General features: G+C 39.7%; 1 protein-coding gene across 10 annotated transcripts in view; it reads left to right on the top strand.

The window, feature by feature from the left end:
- HERC2 (HECT and RLD domain containing E3 ubiquitin protein ligase 2) overlaps positions 1–17,538 on the top strand; it is a 235,516-nt gene that overhangs the window by 133,714 nt on the left and 84,264 nt on the right. For all 10 annotated transcript variants that reach the window (XR_004285631.1, XM_032342316.1, XM_032342318.1 and 7 more), the window contains 12 exons: positions 62–258; positions 493–723; positions 1,853–1,991; positions 3,527–3,670; positions 6,394–6,536; positions 10,394–10,661; positions 10,798–10,934; positions 11,407–11,505; positions 13,128–13,296; positions 13,399–13,524; positions 15,351–15,459; positions 15,593–15,732. Coding sequence is in view for 9 of the 10 variants with exons in the window: in XM_032342316.1 (XP_032198207.1) it covers positions 62–258; positions 493–723; positions 1,853–1,991; positions 3,527–3,670; positions 6,394–6,536; positions 10,394–10,661; positions 10,798–10,934; positions 11,407–11,505; positions 13,128–13,296; positions 13,399–13,524; positions 15,351–15,459; positions 15,593–15,732 (1,902 nt within the window). In the remaining variant the exon portion in view is untranslated. The remainder of the gene's footprint in view (positions 1–61; positions 259–492; positions 724–1,852; positions 1,992–3,526; positions 3,671–6,393; positions 6,537–10,393; positions 10,662–10,797; positions 10,935–11,406; positions 11,506–13,127; positions 13,297–13,398; positions 13,525–15,350; positions 15,460–15,592; positions 15,733–17,538) is intronic.

Genomic DNA, 17,538 nt, shown 5'->3' with positions numbered 1-17,538 from the left:
TTTCTGTCCTCGTTAAGTGAGCAGGGCACCATGTAGCTCTTTTCTCATCTGTCTGTTTCAGAATCTACTCTGAGGCGGCGGAGGGCAAGGCCACAGGCTTCTCTGACTGCCACCCATAGCAGCACCCTGGCAGAAGAGGTGGTGGCGCTGCTCCGCACGCTGCACTCCCTGGGTCAGTGGAATGGACTCATAAACAAGTATATCAACTCACAGCTCCACTCTGTCACCCACAGCTGCACAGGAAAGCCATCAGAGGGGGTGGGTGCCGTGTTTTCAGATCTGATCATTTCTTTCTGTAAAATGTTGATTTAAACTTTAAATTATCTTTTTAAGTGACAAGTATTTTATTTAAAGATATTTTAAAATATATTTTTACTGGAAATAACTATTGAAGAAACTAATATAAAAATGAACTTGGCTTAGCTGTAAATGTTTAAGAAATAGGCAGCATTCTGGGCTCTCTTCTTCAAGCTGGCTATTTGTCTGTATTAGGCCCTGTTAGAGGACTACTTTCCTGACTCTGAAAACCCTGAGGTAGGGGGCCTCATGGCAGTCCTGGCTGTGATCGGAGGCATTGATGGTCGCCTGCGCCTAGGGGGACAAGTCATGCACGATGAGTTTGGAGAAGGCACTGTGACTCGCATCACTCCGAAGGGCAGAATCACTGTACAGTTCTCAGACATGCGGATGTGTCGTGTTTGCCCATTGAATCAGCTGAAACCAGTAGGTGAACTTGCGTTCAGTTACTTGGTAATAAGGCAGAGGAGTTTTTGTTTTTTAAAAGATTTTATTTATTTATTTATTTATTTGAGAGAAAGAGAGAGAGAGAGAAAGAGAGAATGAGAGAGTGAAGAGAACATGAAAAGGGGAAGGGTCAGGGGGAGAAGCAGACTCCCTGCCGAGCAGGGAGCCCGATGCGGGGCTCAGTCCCAGGACTCCAGGATCATGACCTGAGCCGAAGGCAGTTGCCCAACCAGCTGAGCCACCCAGGCACCCAAGGCAGAGGAATTTTAAACTAGAACTGGGTTCTAACATTAGTGCTAGAATAAACTTGATTTTCATAGTTTGTGTCTGCCATCTAGGAAGTTATGCAACCCAAGGAAAGCCATCTGTCTACTCTCATTTGCTTTATGCTACTGTGATAAATAGGGCCTGTCTCATGCTGTTACATGGATTAGTAGTTCATGTCTTATTTTAGCCACAAAAGACATAAAAGGACATTAGCAATGTAGAAGATACTTGTAACTATGTTAGTTTTGATTATCTTAAAATGCAAATTTTGAAGTTTATTTTTTATCGAACAACTCAACTTTTAAAAAAACCTAAAGATGATTCCTTAAAAAATGACCTTTCTTCATGTAGAAAATGCTTATTAATTGTGTTGAGTGACATAGCTTATGTAGCAACTACTTAAATCTGTGAGTTAATCTTAAATCTGTGAGTTACGGTTTTGTAGGGAAAGTGAATGACTTATATTCAATGTGATCTAAGTGTAGTCACGCTATCTGCCTATAAAATACTGTTTCTGATTATTACAGAAATGAAGATATGCATGTTGTAGAAAATTTGAAATGGGTAGAAAATGCCTAAGAATATAATCAGGGCTACCGTGACATAATTATTGTTGATAAGTTGTTAAAGAAAAAATCAATTTAAGTTATGTTTACTATACATACAAATCTCTATTTTGCCTTTAATGTCATCTTTTTAAAATGATTATTCTCAGATAGAGGAAGACTTATGCATATATGTGATAATTTCAGAATTAAGATTCATGGTTATGATAATTTTCAGAACATTTCATTTGCTCATTTTTGGACAGACTTTGAAGATTTCTGTGTTCTTGCTTTAGCTCCCTGCTGTGGCATTCAGTGTCACCAACCTGCCCTTCACAGAGCCGATGCTGTCTGTCTGGGCTCAATTAGTAAACCTCGCTGGAAGCAAATTGGAAAAGCATAAAGTGAAGAAATCACCTAAGCAGGGTTTTGCAGGTCAGTACGTGGTGCTTCTTGATGGAATAGCTAGTCTTAACTGGCATTGCTAGGACAATGTTTGGCATTTTGTCAGAGCAAGTTCCTGCCACTGCCAAAGTCTTTGGGTTCCAGTGGATTGACCATTTGTTAAGTTACAGTGGGCGTGAAACCTTGAATGTGGTGATAAGAGTGTGTAATATAAAGAATGACAGAACGGTGGGAGTGGCCCCGAAGAGTCCCAGGCTTCCCTCCAAGCCTATTTTCCAGTGCCAGCATTTATTCTGAACAAGCTTTTTGAAGAGGAATCTGTGTTCTCTCTCCCTCCTTGTTAGTCGCCCCCAGCCATGGCCCTTTGGCTCAATGGCCCTTTTGGAGCTTTGTTCTTGGCCTTATCACCCCCAGACCCAGTAACACCTGCGTGTTTGGACCCGCCTTGCTTCATATCTCTGGATGCTGGGCTAAGACCAAGGTCACCTGTGCTTAAAGCCTTCTTTCCTTTGGTCTGGAATAGTGCTCCTTTAATTTTCCTTACACTGCTCCTTGCATGACCTTTAAGAGTTCTTTTCCTTGACTATTCTTTGCACATTGGAAATTCTTTCGGTTTTCTCCATAAATTCTGGCTCATTGTGCCCACTTTTATTGAGTTTTCCTACCCATTTCTTCCTATTTTGGTTGCTGCTGCAGCATTTATGATGACCACCTTTAACTCTGGATATTCAGCTCACATCTCTGGCTGAAGGGCCATGTGCATGTACACCACAACATGTTCAGAATTCCACTAAACTTGTCCTTTGGTCCCCATTTCCCATCACAGTGAATAAACCTGCCTGCAGGCAATCAGACTTGATGCCTGAAAGGCACCTCTGCTCTTCCATCCTCTTCCATCCCACATTGCTTATGCTGCCTTCCATGGCTTCCAACCTGTCCTGCCTTGAAACACTGTTACCAGCACTGTAGTCCAGCTGTTCTTTTGGTGGGCCTGCCTCTTTATGGCAGCTATCTTAGTTTCCTCCTCAGTCTGCTCTCAGGCACCACTGCAGTCATTTGTTTAGAAAAGACTCCAGGGAGTGAAATGATCTTGTTGAGTTAGAGAACTGTATGTTGTGAGTACCCGGCAAAACCATCTTGGAGAAGTCTTGGCAACAAAAACTATTTTGTTTGCGACATAGGTATCTGGTTGAAATTTCAGCAATGTGGAGGAACAGTTGATTATGCTAATAATAATTAACATGGATCTAACTGTGTTAAACCATTTAATTCTCACCCCAACCCATCAAAGTAGCTGCATGGGGAGCAAGAAAAGGGGAAGACCTGGGGAAGGTAGAGGATGCTTATCCAGAAGCACTAGTCATAACACAGGGAAAGATAAGTACTTCATTACTAACAGTATTAGGCATAGCAGGCTAATGCCCACAGGGCAGGGCATTATTTATGCCACTTTGCAGCCATGGTATCATGGTGGAAGGAGCGGAACACCTTCCCCAAGGCCATACAGCTGGTTAGAAGAGCCCAAGCAAGGTGTGACATTCCTGTTGAGTCCTTTTCTCCCACAGGACAAGTAGACCTGGATCTGCTGAGGGGCCAGCAGTTAAAACTGTACATCTTGAAGGCGGGCCGTGCACTGCTTTCCCACCAGGACCAGCTCAGGCAGATCTTGTCTCAGCCAGCTGTTCAGGAGGTCACAGCTGCTCATTCAGGTATCTTTTAAAGGAAGCTCTTTTAGATCTGTAAGGAAGGTGTATACTCCCATAGAAAACAGGCAAAAAACGTGAATAAGTAGTCCATAAAAGTGGAAACAGAGATGACTTCTAAATATATGAGAGAGATGTGCAGCCTGGCCAATAATTGACGAAGTGCAAATGACAGTGTCATTGTCTAATAAGACAAAAGATTGAGGGGATCTGCTAGGAAGGGAGGAAAAACAGTGTTCTGTTTTCTTATTTAAAGTGTGGCTCAGGAACCAGCAGCACTGATGGCACAGAAGACCATCTTAGACACACAAGACTCTTAGGCTGCACCCCAGACCTAAGAAATCAGAGTTTGCCTTTTAATAAGGCCCTCAGGGGGTTTATACACATACAAAATAGTATAGCTTTAACACATTGCTAGTGGGAATTTAAGTGGGTACAATCATCTAATGGGCATTTGAGGAAATGTTACCCTTTGAAATGCATACACACACATACACAGACGCTATACCTGTATCTCTCAGCTGGACCTGTGAGTCATCTTATGGGAATTTATCACATGAAAAGGCATGAAGGTATGTGTTTACAGATGCTCATTATGGCTTCTTTGTTGGTATTGTTTTTAGGTTGAAAACTGGAGACACCTAAACATGCATTATTGGGTGGTGTATCCATATGGTGGAATACCATGGCATCATTCACAATGATGATACATACATATGTTCGTTGCCATGGAAACGTGACAATGATAAATAAAAAAGGACATTGCTATATATATTTCTTTGTAGATATGCCGTAGATTCATCTTACTATGTAGATATGCTGTAGATTCAGCTTACTAGGTAGTGACAGTGGAATTTAGCTGACTTTATTTGCTTTGTACTTTCCTGTATTACTTCAGTTTTCTAGAATAACCTTATATCACCTTGAATTAAAAAAAAACCCCAAAGTTATGAAATATTTTTTTGATCATCTACTATTAAGAGACGTGTGCTAAAGTATTATGGGGAACAAGATAGTCTTTATTTGTGATCCCGAACTCTCTGGGGTCAGAGTGAAAAGAGAAAATGAATGCAAATGGTTCTGTGAAGGGTATGATGCCAGTGCTCTGTGAAATGTGTAATTGCAGTTCCACAAGTGTCTTAGGGACATTGGTGCCTAAGGGCTGGGGAGGGCAGCTTCTGATGGGGAATGTCCGTCCTGGTGGAGGAGACAGTAGGGGCACAGACATAGCAGTGAGTATATGGGTGAGTGTTGAAGTGCTTTGCTTTTTGCAAGAAGCTCGGGGTTTATTGATGAGCGTGGGCCAAAAGCTGGAGAAGTCAGCTGAATTCATGTGATAGAATGCCTTAAATACTGGAGTGAAACTTAATGCTGACTTAGGGTCCTCCTGCAGTGAGGACCCACATGGTAAGGACTGATATTCAAGATGATATCTACTAGTGAGGTATAGGAGTATTTGAAAAAGGAAGGCCATGGAGATGAGAGAATTGCTTTTGTGTCAAGTGATAATGTGTATTCTGGGGGAAGGCATGAAAAATTGAAAGAAGGTTCCAGTAGATGCTGTGATAATGTAGTCTTTTCGATGATAACCACATGGGAAACCAGTGAAAAGTCAAAGATGGCTGGTATTTTAAGCTTGAGTTACAGGGAGGGCAGGGGGGAGTGCCTTTGACAAAAATTAGGGAGTCAGTGGAGTTTGGGGTGTTTTGTTTCTTAATCTTAAGAGGGTATTTTGAATTTAATTTTAATGTGCTGAGTATCAGGTAAATCAAAGTGCGGATTTATTCTGTATTTGACAGTAGGGACCTTAACAATAATCCACAATTGTAGAAGATCAGGAAACTAGAGCCCAGGGAATTGGTTTGGCTGTTCTCTGTCTCTCTGATGAGTAGCTCTGGAGGCACTGAATCAGGGTTACTATCCCATGCTTGGGACAGTTGGGCCAGACAGGTAGAGCAGGGCTTTACAAATTACCATGGCCACCTGTTTTTATAAAGTTTGTGGGAACACAGCCATGCCCGTTTGTTTACATGTCATCTTAGCTGGCTTTCATTCTGTAGTGGTAGAGTTGAGTAGCTGTGATAGATATGTGGCCAGTAAACTTGAACTCTTTACTCTCCGTCCCTTTAAGAGAAAGATTGTCCAACTCCTTATCTAGAGGATTAGTTGAAGTTATCACCAACCTGCCAGCAAATTCAAATGGTGAGTGGGCTTGAGGCAGTGGGACTCAGAGGGTCTGGGGCATATAGGAGGTGCTAAATTCTTGACCCAGAGCTACTCAGATTAAAACAGACAAAAAGATGTTACCCTGACCACATAACATATTTAGAATTAGTGTCAATTTATGGTGTGAACAGGGTTAGCAGGAAAAGCGAGGGCTAAAAATACGAACTTGGGAGTGTCCCTGGAAGGAGGGGGGTTTCTGAAGCAATGAGTGTACACCAAGAAGGAGAAGGTATAAGAATTGAACCAAAGGCAAAAATATGGGAGATAGCCCCCCCCCCCCCATTAGACACATGAACTAACAAAGGATAGATGCCAAAAGCAGGGAGTGGAAAATTCTTTAGAAACTAGTTTTTGATATCTGAGCCTTGAAGATTTTGATGGTCCTGTGCTTGAAGAGGTAGAGATCATATTTGGTTTAACATGTTTAATGCATTATCTTTAATAATAAAGAGATGTTAGGAATTGAAAATGTAATGTACTTGTATTTTGTTCTTTAAATTCAGATGATGGAGGAGCTGCATCCCCTGACCTTGGGGACATGTCCCCTGAGGGGCCACAGCCTCCAATGATCCTCTTGCAGCAGTTACTGGCCTCGGCCACCCAGCCATCTCCAGTGAAGGCCATATTTGACAAACAGGAGCTAGAGGTACAGTAACAGCCTTGGCAATTTTAATTTGGCACATTAAATTGGAAACAATAGTTTTTCTAGATAATGTGTTTCCTTAAGGATATATTCTGAATTTTAAATGATATGTCAGAATAATTCTTGTGACTATTTAGGCTTTAACCATGTTTGTCATAGAGCATTATAATACTAGTTAGAGGATGAGTGAGTTGAAATTTAACCTTATTATTTCATTTTTTTAAAGATTTTATTTATTTATTTGAGAGAAAGCAAGAGCACGTCAGGGGAGGGAGGGGGACAACAGACTCTGCACTGAATGTGGAGTCTAATGCAGGGTTTGATTTCACAACCCTGAGCTCATGACTGAGCTGAAATCAAGAGTTGGATGGTTTATGAATCGAGTCACCCAGGCATGTCAAAGTTTAACATTAGTTTTGAATATGTGTGAATTATTTGAAAAAGTTAATGAGGCTCAACATGGATCAGATACTCAAATATTTATGGTGTGATCTTTTTCTAGGAAATACTGTTACTGAAGGAGCCCCATTAGGCCTAGGAATATTGCACTGACATGTTTGTTTCACTCACTTCAAAGGCTTTCTTGGCCATGCTGTGTTGCTGCCAGGCTTGCAGTCTTTGCCCTGTTGCAGAGCATATGTGCTGCACAGTGTAACTTGGGACTGGGGTTATGGGCAGGTTCCCATAGAAGTATGACATGTGATCAGGTTTAAGAGTGATGTGGATTTTCATGGACTGTAGCATGAAGAATTAGATGTTTCTATAAATCCTTCTCTTGGGGCCCCTGGGTAGCTTAGTCAGTTAAGCGTCTGATTTTGGGTCAGGTCATGATCTCGGGGTCCTGGATCAAGCCTGCATCAGGCTCCCTACTGAGCAGGGAATCTGCTTCTCTCTCTCCCTTTGCTTCTCCCCCTAATTATGCTCTCTCTCAAATAAATAAATAAAATCTTTAAAAAAAATCCTTCTTTCTATGTAATATGTAAAAAACTCTGGATAAAACATCAAAGACAAAAACAAAACCTCCAGTGCTCAGTTTGGCAGGTGGAACACATCCTAATAGGAATCCTTAGAGACCAAGACTGCAGGGAGTTGAGGGAGTGAGGAAGCAGCTGGCTCAGTCTGATGCAACAGCTGACAGCAGTCAGGTGTGAGGAAGGTAGAATACGAAGGGAGAAGGCAAGAAATGTTGGGCATGAGGGTAAGGAGCAGTGACTTCTTTGAAATGGCCGAATGCCAACTGCTTGTTAGGTCTGAAAACCACTAAGATGAAAGTTCAGGTTAAAGTGACCTCAGTATGGCAGTGTTTCTAGTCACCTGTAAAGATAAAAAGAGGACACAGAGCAATTGAAGAGTGAATTGGGCAGAATGCAACAATCACATTGGGAGGTGCCCAGTGTTAAAAGGAAAGATGTAGAAGGAAGTGCGGAGTTATCCTTTAAGAATTGAGAGGGACTATTTTAGCAAAGAGAGATTTTTTTAAAAAAGATTGTATTCATTTATTTGAGAGAGAGAAAGCATGAGCGAGAGCACAAGTTGAGGGAGAAGCAGACTTCCCACTGAGTAGGGAGCCCAATATGGGGCTCTATCCCAGGAACCTGAGATCATGATTTGAGCTGAAGGCAGTCGTTTAATTAACTGAGCCACCCAGGTGCCCCATAAAGAGAGATCTTTCATTGTTTTGTCTCCATTGATTCTGATGGAAATTCAACTATCATCCTTTTTTTTAGATTATTATGGTTACTTTTTAAAGATTTTATTTATTTGACACAGAGAGAGAGAGAGAGCAAGCAGAAGTAGAGGGAAGGGGCAGAGGGAGAGGGAGAAGTAGACTCCCTGCTGAGCAGGGAGCCAGATGCCCAGCTCCATCCTGGGACCCTGAGATCAAGACCTGAGTTGAAGGCACACACTTAACTGAGGCACCCAGGTGCCCCCAACCGTCATTCTTACTGTTCTGTATGAAATGCCTTTTAACCCCCCTTTGGTTGCACTTAATATTTCATGATTTTTTTGTTTGTTTTTTATTTTGTTTTGTTTTGTTTTCTGCAATTTGACTATGATGTGTATGTAATTTTTGCCCCATCCTCTTGGGGTGCATTTAAGTTATCTGCATCTTTGGCTTGATATCCACCCCCCACACACACACCAAATTTGGAAACTTATTAGCCATTTTTTCTGTTCTGTTCTCATTTTGTTCTTTGGTAAGAAAGATTATTAATGTGATTCTCCTTGTTCGAAGGTCTTTCTTTTGGTTAATCAGCTTGGCTAATTATAAATGTATCTGTTTTCAGGGTCAGGTTGTTCTGCTTCATTGGGTCTAAATCTGCTGTAAGCCATCTAAAAAATTCTTTATTTTGCATTTTCAGATCTTACATTTCTATTTGGATCCTTACTTTAGAGTTCTATAAAGCTTTCCTGACAGTTCTTATCTTTTCACTCTCTATTTTTTTTTTACTGTATGTATATTTATGTATATTACTCTATGTATATTTAGCTGTAGAATCCCTCTAGTCTTCCAGGATTTCCTTTTTGCTAGGTTCTTCAGGGTCTCACAAATGCTTAGTTTTGGAATCAGTCAGTAATTTGGGTAGTCTGTATGCACATTTTATGATTTCTCCCTCACTTCTAGTTGCTCTGGTAGGACTGAATTCCAGCCTCTAACTGTAGTCCAGTACACACTGCCCTGTCAGCTTGTGTGCTGGTTTCCCTTGTGGTCAAGGGTTGTACCATTTCCAGTTTTGATTGCTTAGGCTGCTCCCTAGGAACTTCAGACAGTTTTTGAAAATATTTTGTTCAGGGTTCATAGTTATTATTTGTAGAAACTTAGTCCAATGCACTCTGAGTCTTACCAGAACTTCTAACTCAGTCTGGTTCAAAACTGTAAGCTTTTAGGATGAAGCCTGTCACTTCTGAATTATTCACACTTCACAGCAAACCTTTCGTTTTTGACACTTCCTAAGCACCGAAAGGCTTAAGGGAGTCCTCTATTTCTTCTAAATTTCTTTCTCACATGCTCAGTTTAAAAAAAAAAATAGCAAATCTTAGGTCCTATGAGTAACTGGAGATGAGGAGCAGCGAGTTTCAGGTAGTTCAGGGAAAGGGTTATGTGTACTGGAGATAGGGAGTCCCAACTATAGACCCCAGGAACGCATATGTTCATTGATTGATTGTAATGTTTCCCCGTATTTTTTATTTACCTTATTTTTTATACCAAGTTTAACTCTCAAAGTGGTTCTTTTACCTTTGAATCATTGAGAGTTGACTTGATGGTTCATGAGAGAATCCCATGTCATCTCTGGCTTATCTTACAGAGGAAGAGAGGAAAAGAACAAGAGAGTGTGGATGCTTCCTGGTCATGGGTACGGAAGGGATTCCTTCCTTCCCATCCAGCCCCACTCACTCTGCATTTAACTTGCTCACCTTGTTTCCTAACAGAGTGGCTGTGAAGTTTTCTTTAATGGGCATTGATAATTGGCTAATTTACTGGACATTGTGTATACTGAAGCAGGAGTTATTTGACCATCATGTCTTTCTGTTGCTTTAAACTATGAAAGTTGTCTTTGTTGTTTAACAGTTTGATCCATTCATTTAAAAATAACATATGTAAGTCTGAGTTTCCTATACTTCTGTACCACATTTCATAGCAGAAGCTTGTAATTTCCATTTTCTCAGGCTGCTTAAGTATCTTGACTTTTCTTAAAAAATACTTTTTATTTATTTTCTTAAAGTAGGCTCTATACCCAAGGGGGGGCTTGAACTCACAACCCCAAGATCCAGAACTGCATGCTCTACCAATTGAGCCAGCCAGGCACCCCAGTCTTTTGACTTTTATAAACCTCCCAGCTCCACTCTCATTTGTCCAGGCTGCAGCTCTGGCTGTATGTCAGTGTTTGGCTGTGGAGTCTACTCACCCGTCAAGCCCAGTGTTTGAAGACTGTAGCTCCAGTGAGGCCACAACACCTGTCCCTGTGCAGCATGTTCGCCCTGTCAGAGCAAAGAAGCGCAAACAGTCACCTGCCCCTGCTCTGCCTATTGTGGTTCAGCTTATGGAAATGGGATTTCCTAGAAGGAACATAGAGTTTGCACTGAAGTCACTCACCGGTGCCTCTGGGAATGCTGCTGGCTTGCCAGGTATCTTGTTTTCTTTTGTGGGTGCTTCACACACATTTGTTTGTAGGTTTACCTTGAAATGCTAACAGCAGCAGCCTGCAGGCAGGCTGGTGCTATGGATCCTCACTGTGGGTGTGCTGTCTGTGCTTGCTTGTAGGTGTGGAGGCCTTGGTTGGGTGGCTGCTGGACCATGCTGATGTGCAGGTCACAGATCTCTCAGATGTAGACACGGGGTCTGAAGAGTGTTCAGATGAGGAGGTGGTGGAAGATGTGGACGACTCGGCCTATGCTGTGGTCAGTGCCTCCTATGTGTTTGCCCCACCTCTTGTGTCAACCTGATCTGTGCTCTGGGTTTCCTGTGTACTGTCTGTCCCATGGGGCCTCTCTGCGGTTTGGCCGTGCACATAATGAAGCTGCTAAGTGCTGACTGGGTTTTCTGTGCCTTAATTACTTTAGCTTTAAAGCAGACCCTTGTTCCAACACCTAATGATATTGGGTAGACATGTTTTATATGACACAGTGACTTTCTGATTTAAGTAAATCATTTCATGGGATTAATTTAGAAATGTCTCAGAAATTTTCTTTTATCTTTTCATATTCATTCTGTTTACTGTATTTTAAAATATTTTTAAAATGAAAAATTTTATAGTAAAAATACAGCATAATATTTCAGACTTTATTTTTTAATATTTAAGATTTCACATACTTCTATTTAAGTAGGTTTTTCTGGCTCAGAGTTTTTAAAATATATATTTATCTTTTGTAGTCTACTGGTGCTGTTGTAACAGAGAGCCAGACATACAAAAAACGAGGTGATTTCTTGAGTAATGATGATTATGCTGTGTATGTGAGAGAGAATATTCAGGTGAGTAAATAAAGCCTGGAGCTTTGCTCAGGTTTCTAGTCAGCAGTGTTCGAGCATCTTGGAAAGTCAGAAGCCTGGTGGGGGAGGGCACAGCAGGGAGGCCACTGTCACTGGACCAAAGAGGACAAAGGAACAGAAGATGAACAGGGGTACCAGAGCTAGAGAGGAAAAGGTGGTTTGTCCATAATGATGTGGCACAGAGACATGTGCTTCTCAATTATCCCCATTTTGGATACTTCTAAAAATCTATTTTTGCTTGTTTTTCTTACATCATTCTTACTGCCAAGTAATTTTTAAAATCTTGCTAGGCTTTATGTAGTCCTTCATACATCTTAAATGCTTTCTTTCCTCGTTTTAATTCTTTTCTGGTTAGTATACTTCAGAGAAAATGCCAGACACCATCTCATTTCATCTGTAAATATGTCAGAATATATTCCTAATAGATAAAGGATTTGTCTTTATTGTTTTTTTAAAGTAAGTTGTATGCCCAGTGTGGGGCTTGAACTCCAGGATCAAGAGTGGCATGCTTTACTCAGTGTAGCAGCCAGGCACCCTGATAAAGGATTTATTTTTAACATAACAACATTACTATTACCTAACATTAGGTAACAAAATAAACAATAATTCCGTAATACCATCTTATATTCAGAGCTTGCTCAGATTTCCTGTTTTCTCAGAAATTGCTTTTTGAGACAGTAATGTTTGTGAATTTGGATACAATCAAGGTCATACACCTTAAATTTGGGTGATGTCTTTCTGAAGTGTCTTTTAACCTGGAACAGTTTTCCCCTCTTTTTTTTTTCTTTTTCATGTCATTTATTTGTGGCTAAACGTGGTTGGATCATATCTTCCTCCTTCCTCTGCATTTCTTGTAAAGTCAGGATAAGGTTTGGTGGGGTTAAGGGAAGCTGTTGGACTCAGGCATTATCTTAGGCATGAATGCATCATATGGACCACCATGCAGTGTTGTTGGTTAGGTCATGTTAGTCTATTTCCATCTGTGAAAGAGTTTCTGTTGTTCATTTTGGTGCTTTGATAGTCATTCGTGTCATCACGAGGGCTTGAGCAGTAGTGGTTTTCTAACTTTGTCATGCCTTCCAAACTTATTAGCTGGGGTTTATTCTTGGAAGAACTCTTTAAATCACCTCTAGTTAATCTTTATAATGCAGTGTATATAGGAAAGGTAGAATAAGTGCTTGTTTTATTTTTATTTCTGTTTTGCTTTTTCAATTTTCGAAATGGTGAATTGGTGCCATGGACCTTACAAAGGTGACCAAAAAACTTTGCTTGTTATCAATTGAGATGAATTTATTGGCTGATATGTATTTGATGTGTTTCAGCCATTATTCCTAGTGATCAGGTTGTTCTTTTGAGTGAACACTTTGATCTTTGAGAGCTCCCTTGCTTTATGGCATAAGTTAATCTCTGTGCGTCTTATGTGTTTCTTGCCCCAGACATTGAGCCAGCCAGTTTTCTAAAGAGCCCTGATTTCATTTAGTATAAAATGATTTTGAGAGTACACTCTGGGTGCTAAAGGAAATCCTTTCTTAGAATAGTGCTACTTAGAGTTGTTCGTTTCATCTATACACTGGATTGGATTTTTATTTTAATTTTAATCTTAGGTAGGAATGATGGTTAGATGCTGTCGAACATATGAAGAAGTGTGTGAAGGAGATGTGGGCAAAGTTATCAAATTGGATAGAGATGGACTACATGACCTCAATGTGCAGTGTGATTGGCAGCAGAAAGGAGGCACCTACTGGGTTAGGTATATTCATGTGGAACTTATAGGTGAGCACATTCTTAAGTAAGTTCTTTTGCTTTTTCTTAAGTAGAGACAGAGTTCTCAGGAATAAATACTAACTATGGTTCACTTATTATTGTAATCTCTAGGCTACCCTCCACCAAGTTCTCCTTCTCACATAAAGATTGGTGATAAAGTTCGTGTTAAAGCCTCAGTTACCACACCAAAATACAAATGGGGATCTGTGACTCATCAAAGTGTGGGGGTTGTGAAAGGTAATATAATCTAGACAGCAAAATTCCAGGTGTCAGTTTTTCATCAGCTAATGTAATAAAGTGATTTTTTTCATTCAAGGGCAAGAAAAACAAGTATGAAGAAAGTTATGACATATGAATATCTTTTTTTTTTTTTGCTTGTCAGTGCTCTCTAGACCAGGAACACACCTGTAGTTGAACAGAGTGAGGTTTATTAACTCATTACCACTGAGGAGGATGCATGCCCTGGAAAATAGGGTGTCTACATAAGTGGGTATAACAAAGGACAATGAATGGGGCTTGTGTTGGATATTTTGGAAAGGGTTCAAAGGAGTGGGATAATTCTAAGAATGAGTGTCTTAATAAATATTAATCTATTAAACAGGAAAAAAATGGAGCTAGGATGGAGTTAATGATTGGCAAGGAAGCAGTTGTTCATACTAACCAGGATGCGAGAAGTGGGGCGTTGGGGAGGGTGTCTGGTCGTGTTTGTGGTTTGGATTAGATTTGAACTTGATCAGACTGACTAAAGAGTGGTTTTGCTTTTGTCTTGATTTATCACAGTTACAGGGGAAACTTGTTTAATGTTGGTGTTCTGTAAACTTGTTCTGTCATTCTGCCAAATGGCCTGTATGTGAGTGTCTGGCCAACTCCTTCAGTTGGGGACTATTTCTCTCTCTCTCTCTGCTATAATAAAATTTAGGACTAAATTTAAGAAATGGAAATGTGAAAATGATGTGAGTTAAGGATTAGAAACATAAAATTCTTTTCAGTTTTTACTTAATGTGATATTATTGAGATTTCAAATCAAACACATGGTATACTCTAAAAGGTATCCTATGTCCATTTAAACAATTGCATGAGAAGTTACTAAAAATGCATGTGATTTTATTTTATCTTTAAAGTCTTTTAAGGCCATAAAGAGATCTGTTTCATTTTGTTTGAACCTTATACGAAACTCTCTTACTGTTGAAGAGCTTAGATTAGAAATGGCTATAATGGTGGTGCTTCCCCAGTGTGTGGGAGTGTTAGAATGTCTCAGGTTACGTAAGAACAAATAGTTTATTTAACATTTTACTTTAGTTTAACATTTTTCTTTACTTAAAAAGTTCTTAAAAGCTTTGTAAGTCAAAACACAGATAAATTTTTTTTTTAAAGATTTTATTTATTTATTTGACAGACAGAGATCACAAGTAGGCAGAGAGGCAGGCAGAGAGAGAGAGAGAGAGAGGAGGAAGCAGGCTCCCTGCTGAGCAGAGAGCCCGATGCCGGGCTCGATCCCAGGACCCTGGGATCATGACCTGAGCTGAAGACAGAGGCTTTAACCCACTGAGCCACCCAGGCTCCCCAAAACACAGATAGATTTTAAAAATAAGAACTTGGTTCAGAATCTAATGTCTGAGTAGCAAAGTATTCTCACCAAAGGACAAGAGATCTTTTAACATTATTATTGTGAATTGTATTTCCTAAAATACTAAATGGAGTTTTTGACTTGATGTAATTAAAACCAAACAAACTTATTGTGGAAAATTTCAAACATATACAAAGGTAGGGAATATAGCATAATGAACCTCCTTGTGTCCATCACCTGGCTTTAATAGTTGTCAACCCCTGGCCAAAGTTGTTTCATTCATGATTCCCTCCCTTGATTACTTTGAAGCTAATGAAAATATATCATGTGTTTGTTCATCCATAAGTATCTTAGAATGTGTCTCTCAAAGAGAAGTATTCTTTGAAAAACATAAATAGCTACAGTATAATTATCACATGTTTAGGTATAGTTTAAATATTAACAGTAGGTTTTTATTGGCGACCAAGATGTTTCAGCAGTTTCTATTGTGTCCCAGCTTTCAGTGCAAATGGAAAAGATATCATTGTCGACTTTCCTCAGCAGTCTCACTGGACTGGGCTGTTGTCAGAAATGGAGTTGGTGCCTAGTGTTCATCCTGGGGTTACGTGAGTTAATTTTCATATTGTTGGATTTGTTTGGGAGGAATAGTTTTCTTTGGAATTAAATTTAATAAATTGCCTTAGTTTAATAAATGACATTATCTTTTTCTTGTCAACCCAATGGTTGTTTTACAAATAGGTGTGATGGCTGTCAGATGTTTCCTATCAATGGATCTAGATTCAAATGCAGAAACTGTGATGATTTTGATTTTTGTGAAACATGTTTCAAGACCAGAAAACACAACACTAGGCATACATTTGGCAGAATAAATGAACCAGGTATGATTTAATGGTTATGCTCATTTTCATTAAAATATTATTAATGAAATCATTATTGTGCACACGAATGTTATTTAGTTTGCTCTTTAAGGTTCATCTTTATGTGGTGAAAACTGCACAGTATATGCAGTGAAAGAAGAGAGGTGCACATACTTGAAAACTTGCTATCTTTTTTTTTTTTTTCAAGCAACGAGGGACTGCTGGAACTAGAATAATGGGGTTTGTTTGCTTGTATTTCCCTAAATAACATTAAAAGGGTCTCAAGAAACTAATGTTTTGTTGCATGGAGTGTGGCATTGGAGAGATGTATATCTTTTTTTTTTTTTTTAAAGATTTTATTTATTTATTTGACAGAGAGAAATCACAAGTAGTTGGAGAGGCAGGCAGAGAGAGAGAAAGGGAAGCAGGCTCTCCGCTGAGCAGAGAGCCCGATGTGGGACTCGATCCCAGGACTCTGAGATCATGACCTGAGCCGAAGGCAGCGGCTTAACCCACTGAGCCACCCAGGCGACCGATAGATGTATATCTTTATTGTGGCAGAATATGTACAACATAAAATTTGCCATTTTAATTTCTTTGAAGTGTACAATTCAGAGAATGTTGTACAACCATCCCCACTGTCTATTTCCAAAACTTTTCACCACTCCAAACAGAAACTCTGTACCATTAAGTGATAATTCCCCATTTTCCCCGCCCCCCCAGTCCCTGGGAATCAGCTTCCTGTCTCCATGAATTTGATGACACCAGGTACCATATATAGGTGGAACCAAAATTCTCCTTTTTGTATCTGGCTTATTTTACTTAGGATTATGTTTCCAGGGTTTTTTTTCCAGGTGGTAGCATGTGTCAGAACTTCATTTGTTTTTATGGCTGAATAATACTTCATATATACCACATATTGTTTATTCATCTATTAATGGACATTTGGATTGTTTCTATCTTTCAGCTATTATGAATAATGTTAGTGTGAACATTGGTGTACAGATCTGTTTTGAGTTCTTATTTTTAAAATTGGGAGTAAAAATATGGGGTTATATGGTAGTTCTTTGAGGAAACTCCAAAATGTTTTCCACAGTGGAAAACATTTTATATTCCCACTAGCAGTATATATGCTGCCAAAGCGAGCACTACCACCAGCAGTATATAAGGGTTCCAATTTCCCCATGTCCTCACCAACTTTTGTTATTTTTCATTTTTTTTAAATTTCAGCCATCCTAATGGGTGAGAAGTATTACCTTGTGATTTTCATTTCACTTTCCCTAAAGACAAATGACATTGAACCTCTTTTCATGTCATTTGGGCCATTTGTGTATCTTTTTGGGGGATATGTCTTTTAAAGTCCTTTGCCCATTTTTTAAACTTTTGATGTTGAGTCTTAGAAATTCCTTAAGAGGTGCCTTGGGTGGCTCACTTACTTAGCTGCCTTTGGCTGGCTTAGGTCATGTGTCATGTCCTCTTCCTCAAACCTCAGTGGGGAGTCTTCTGCTCCTTGGTCTTGTGCTCTCTCACTTGCACTGTCTCTCAAAGGAATGAATAAAATCTTAAAGAAGGAAAAAAATTTTTTAAAAATATTCTGCACATTGAAACCCTATCAGGAGATTTGCAAATATCTCATCCCATTCTTTGGGTTGTGTTTTCACTTTCTTGATGGGATTCAGTGATGCATAAGTTTTTAATTTTCATGAAGTCCATTTAATCTATTGTTTCTTTTGTTGCCTGTGCCTTTGGTGACGTATTTGCTTTTGGTGTACATTGCTTAATCAAAAGTCCTGAAGTCTAGCACCTGTTTTTCTTTCTAAGAGGGTA

The sequence above is a fragment of the Mustela erminea genome, chromosome 5 (genome assembly GCF_009829155.1).
Source record: "Mustela erminea isolate mMusErm1 chromosome 5, mMusErm1.Pri, whole genome shotgun sequence".
Lineage (NCBI taxonomy): Eukaryota > Metazoa > Chordata > Mammalia > Carnivora > Mustelidae > Mustela > Mustela erminea.
The sequence above is the reverse complement of the archived record's forward strand: the minus strand, read 5'-3'. Positions and strand labels throughout refer to the sequence as shown.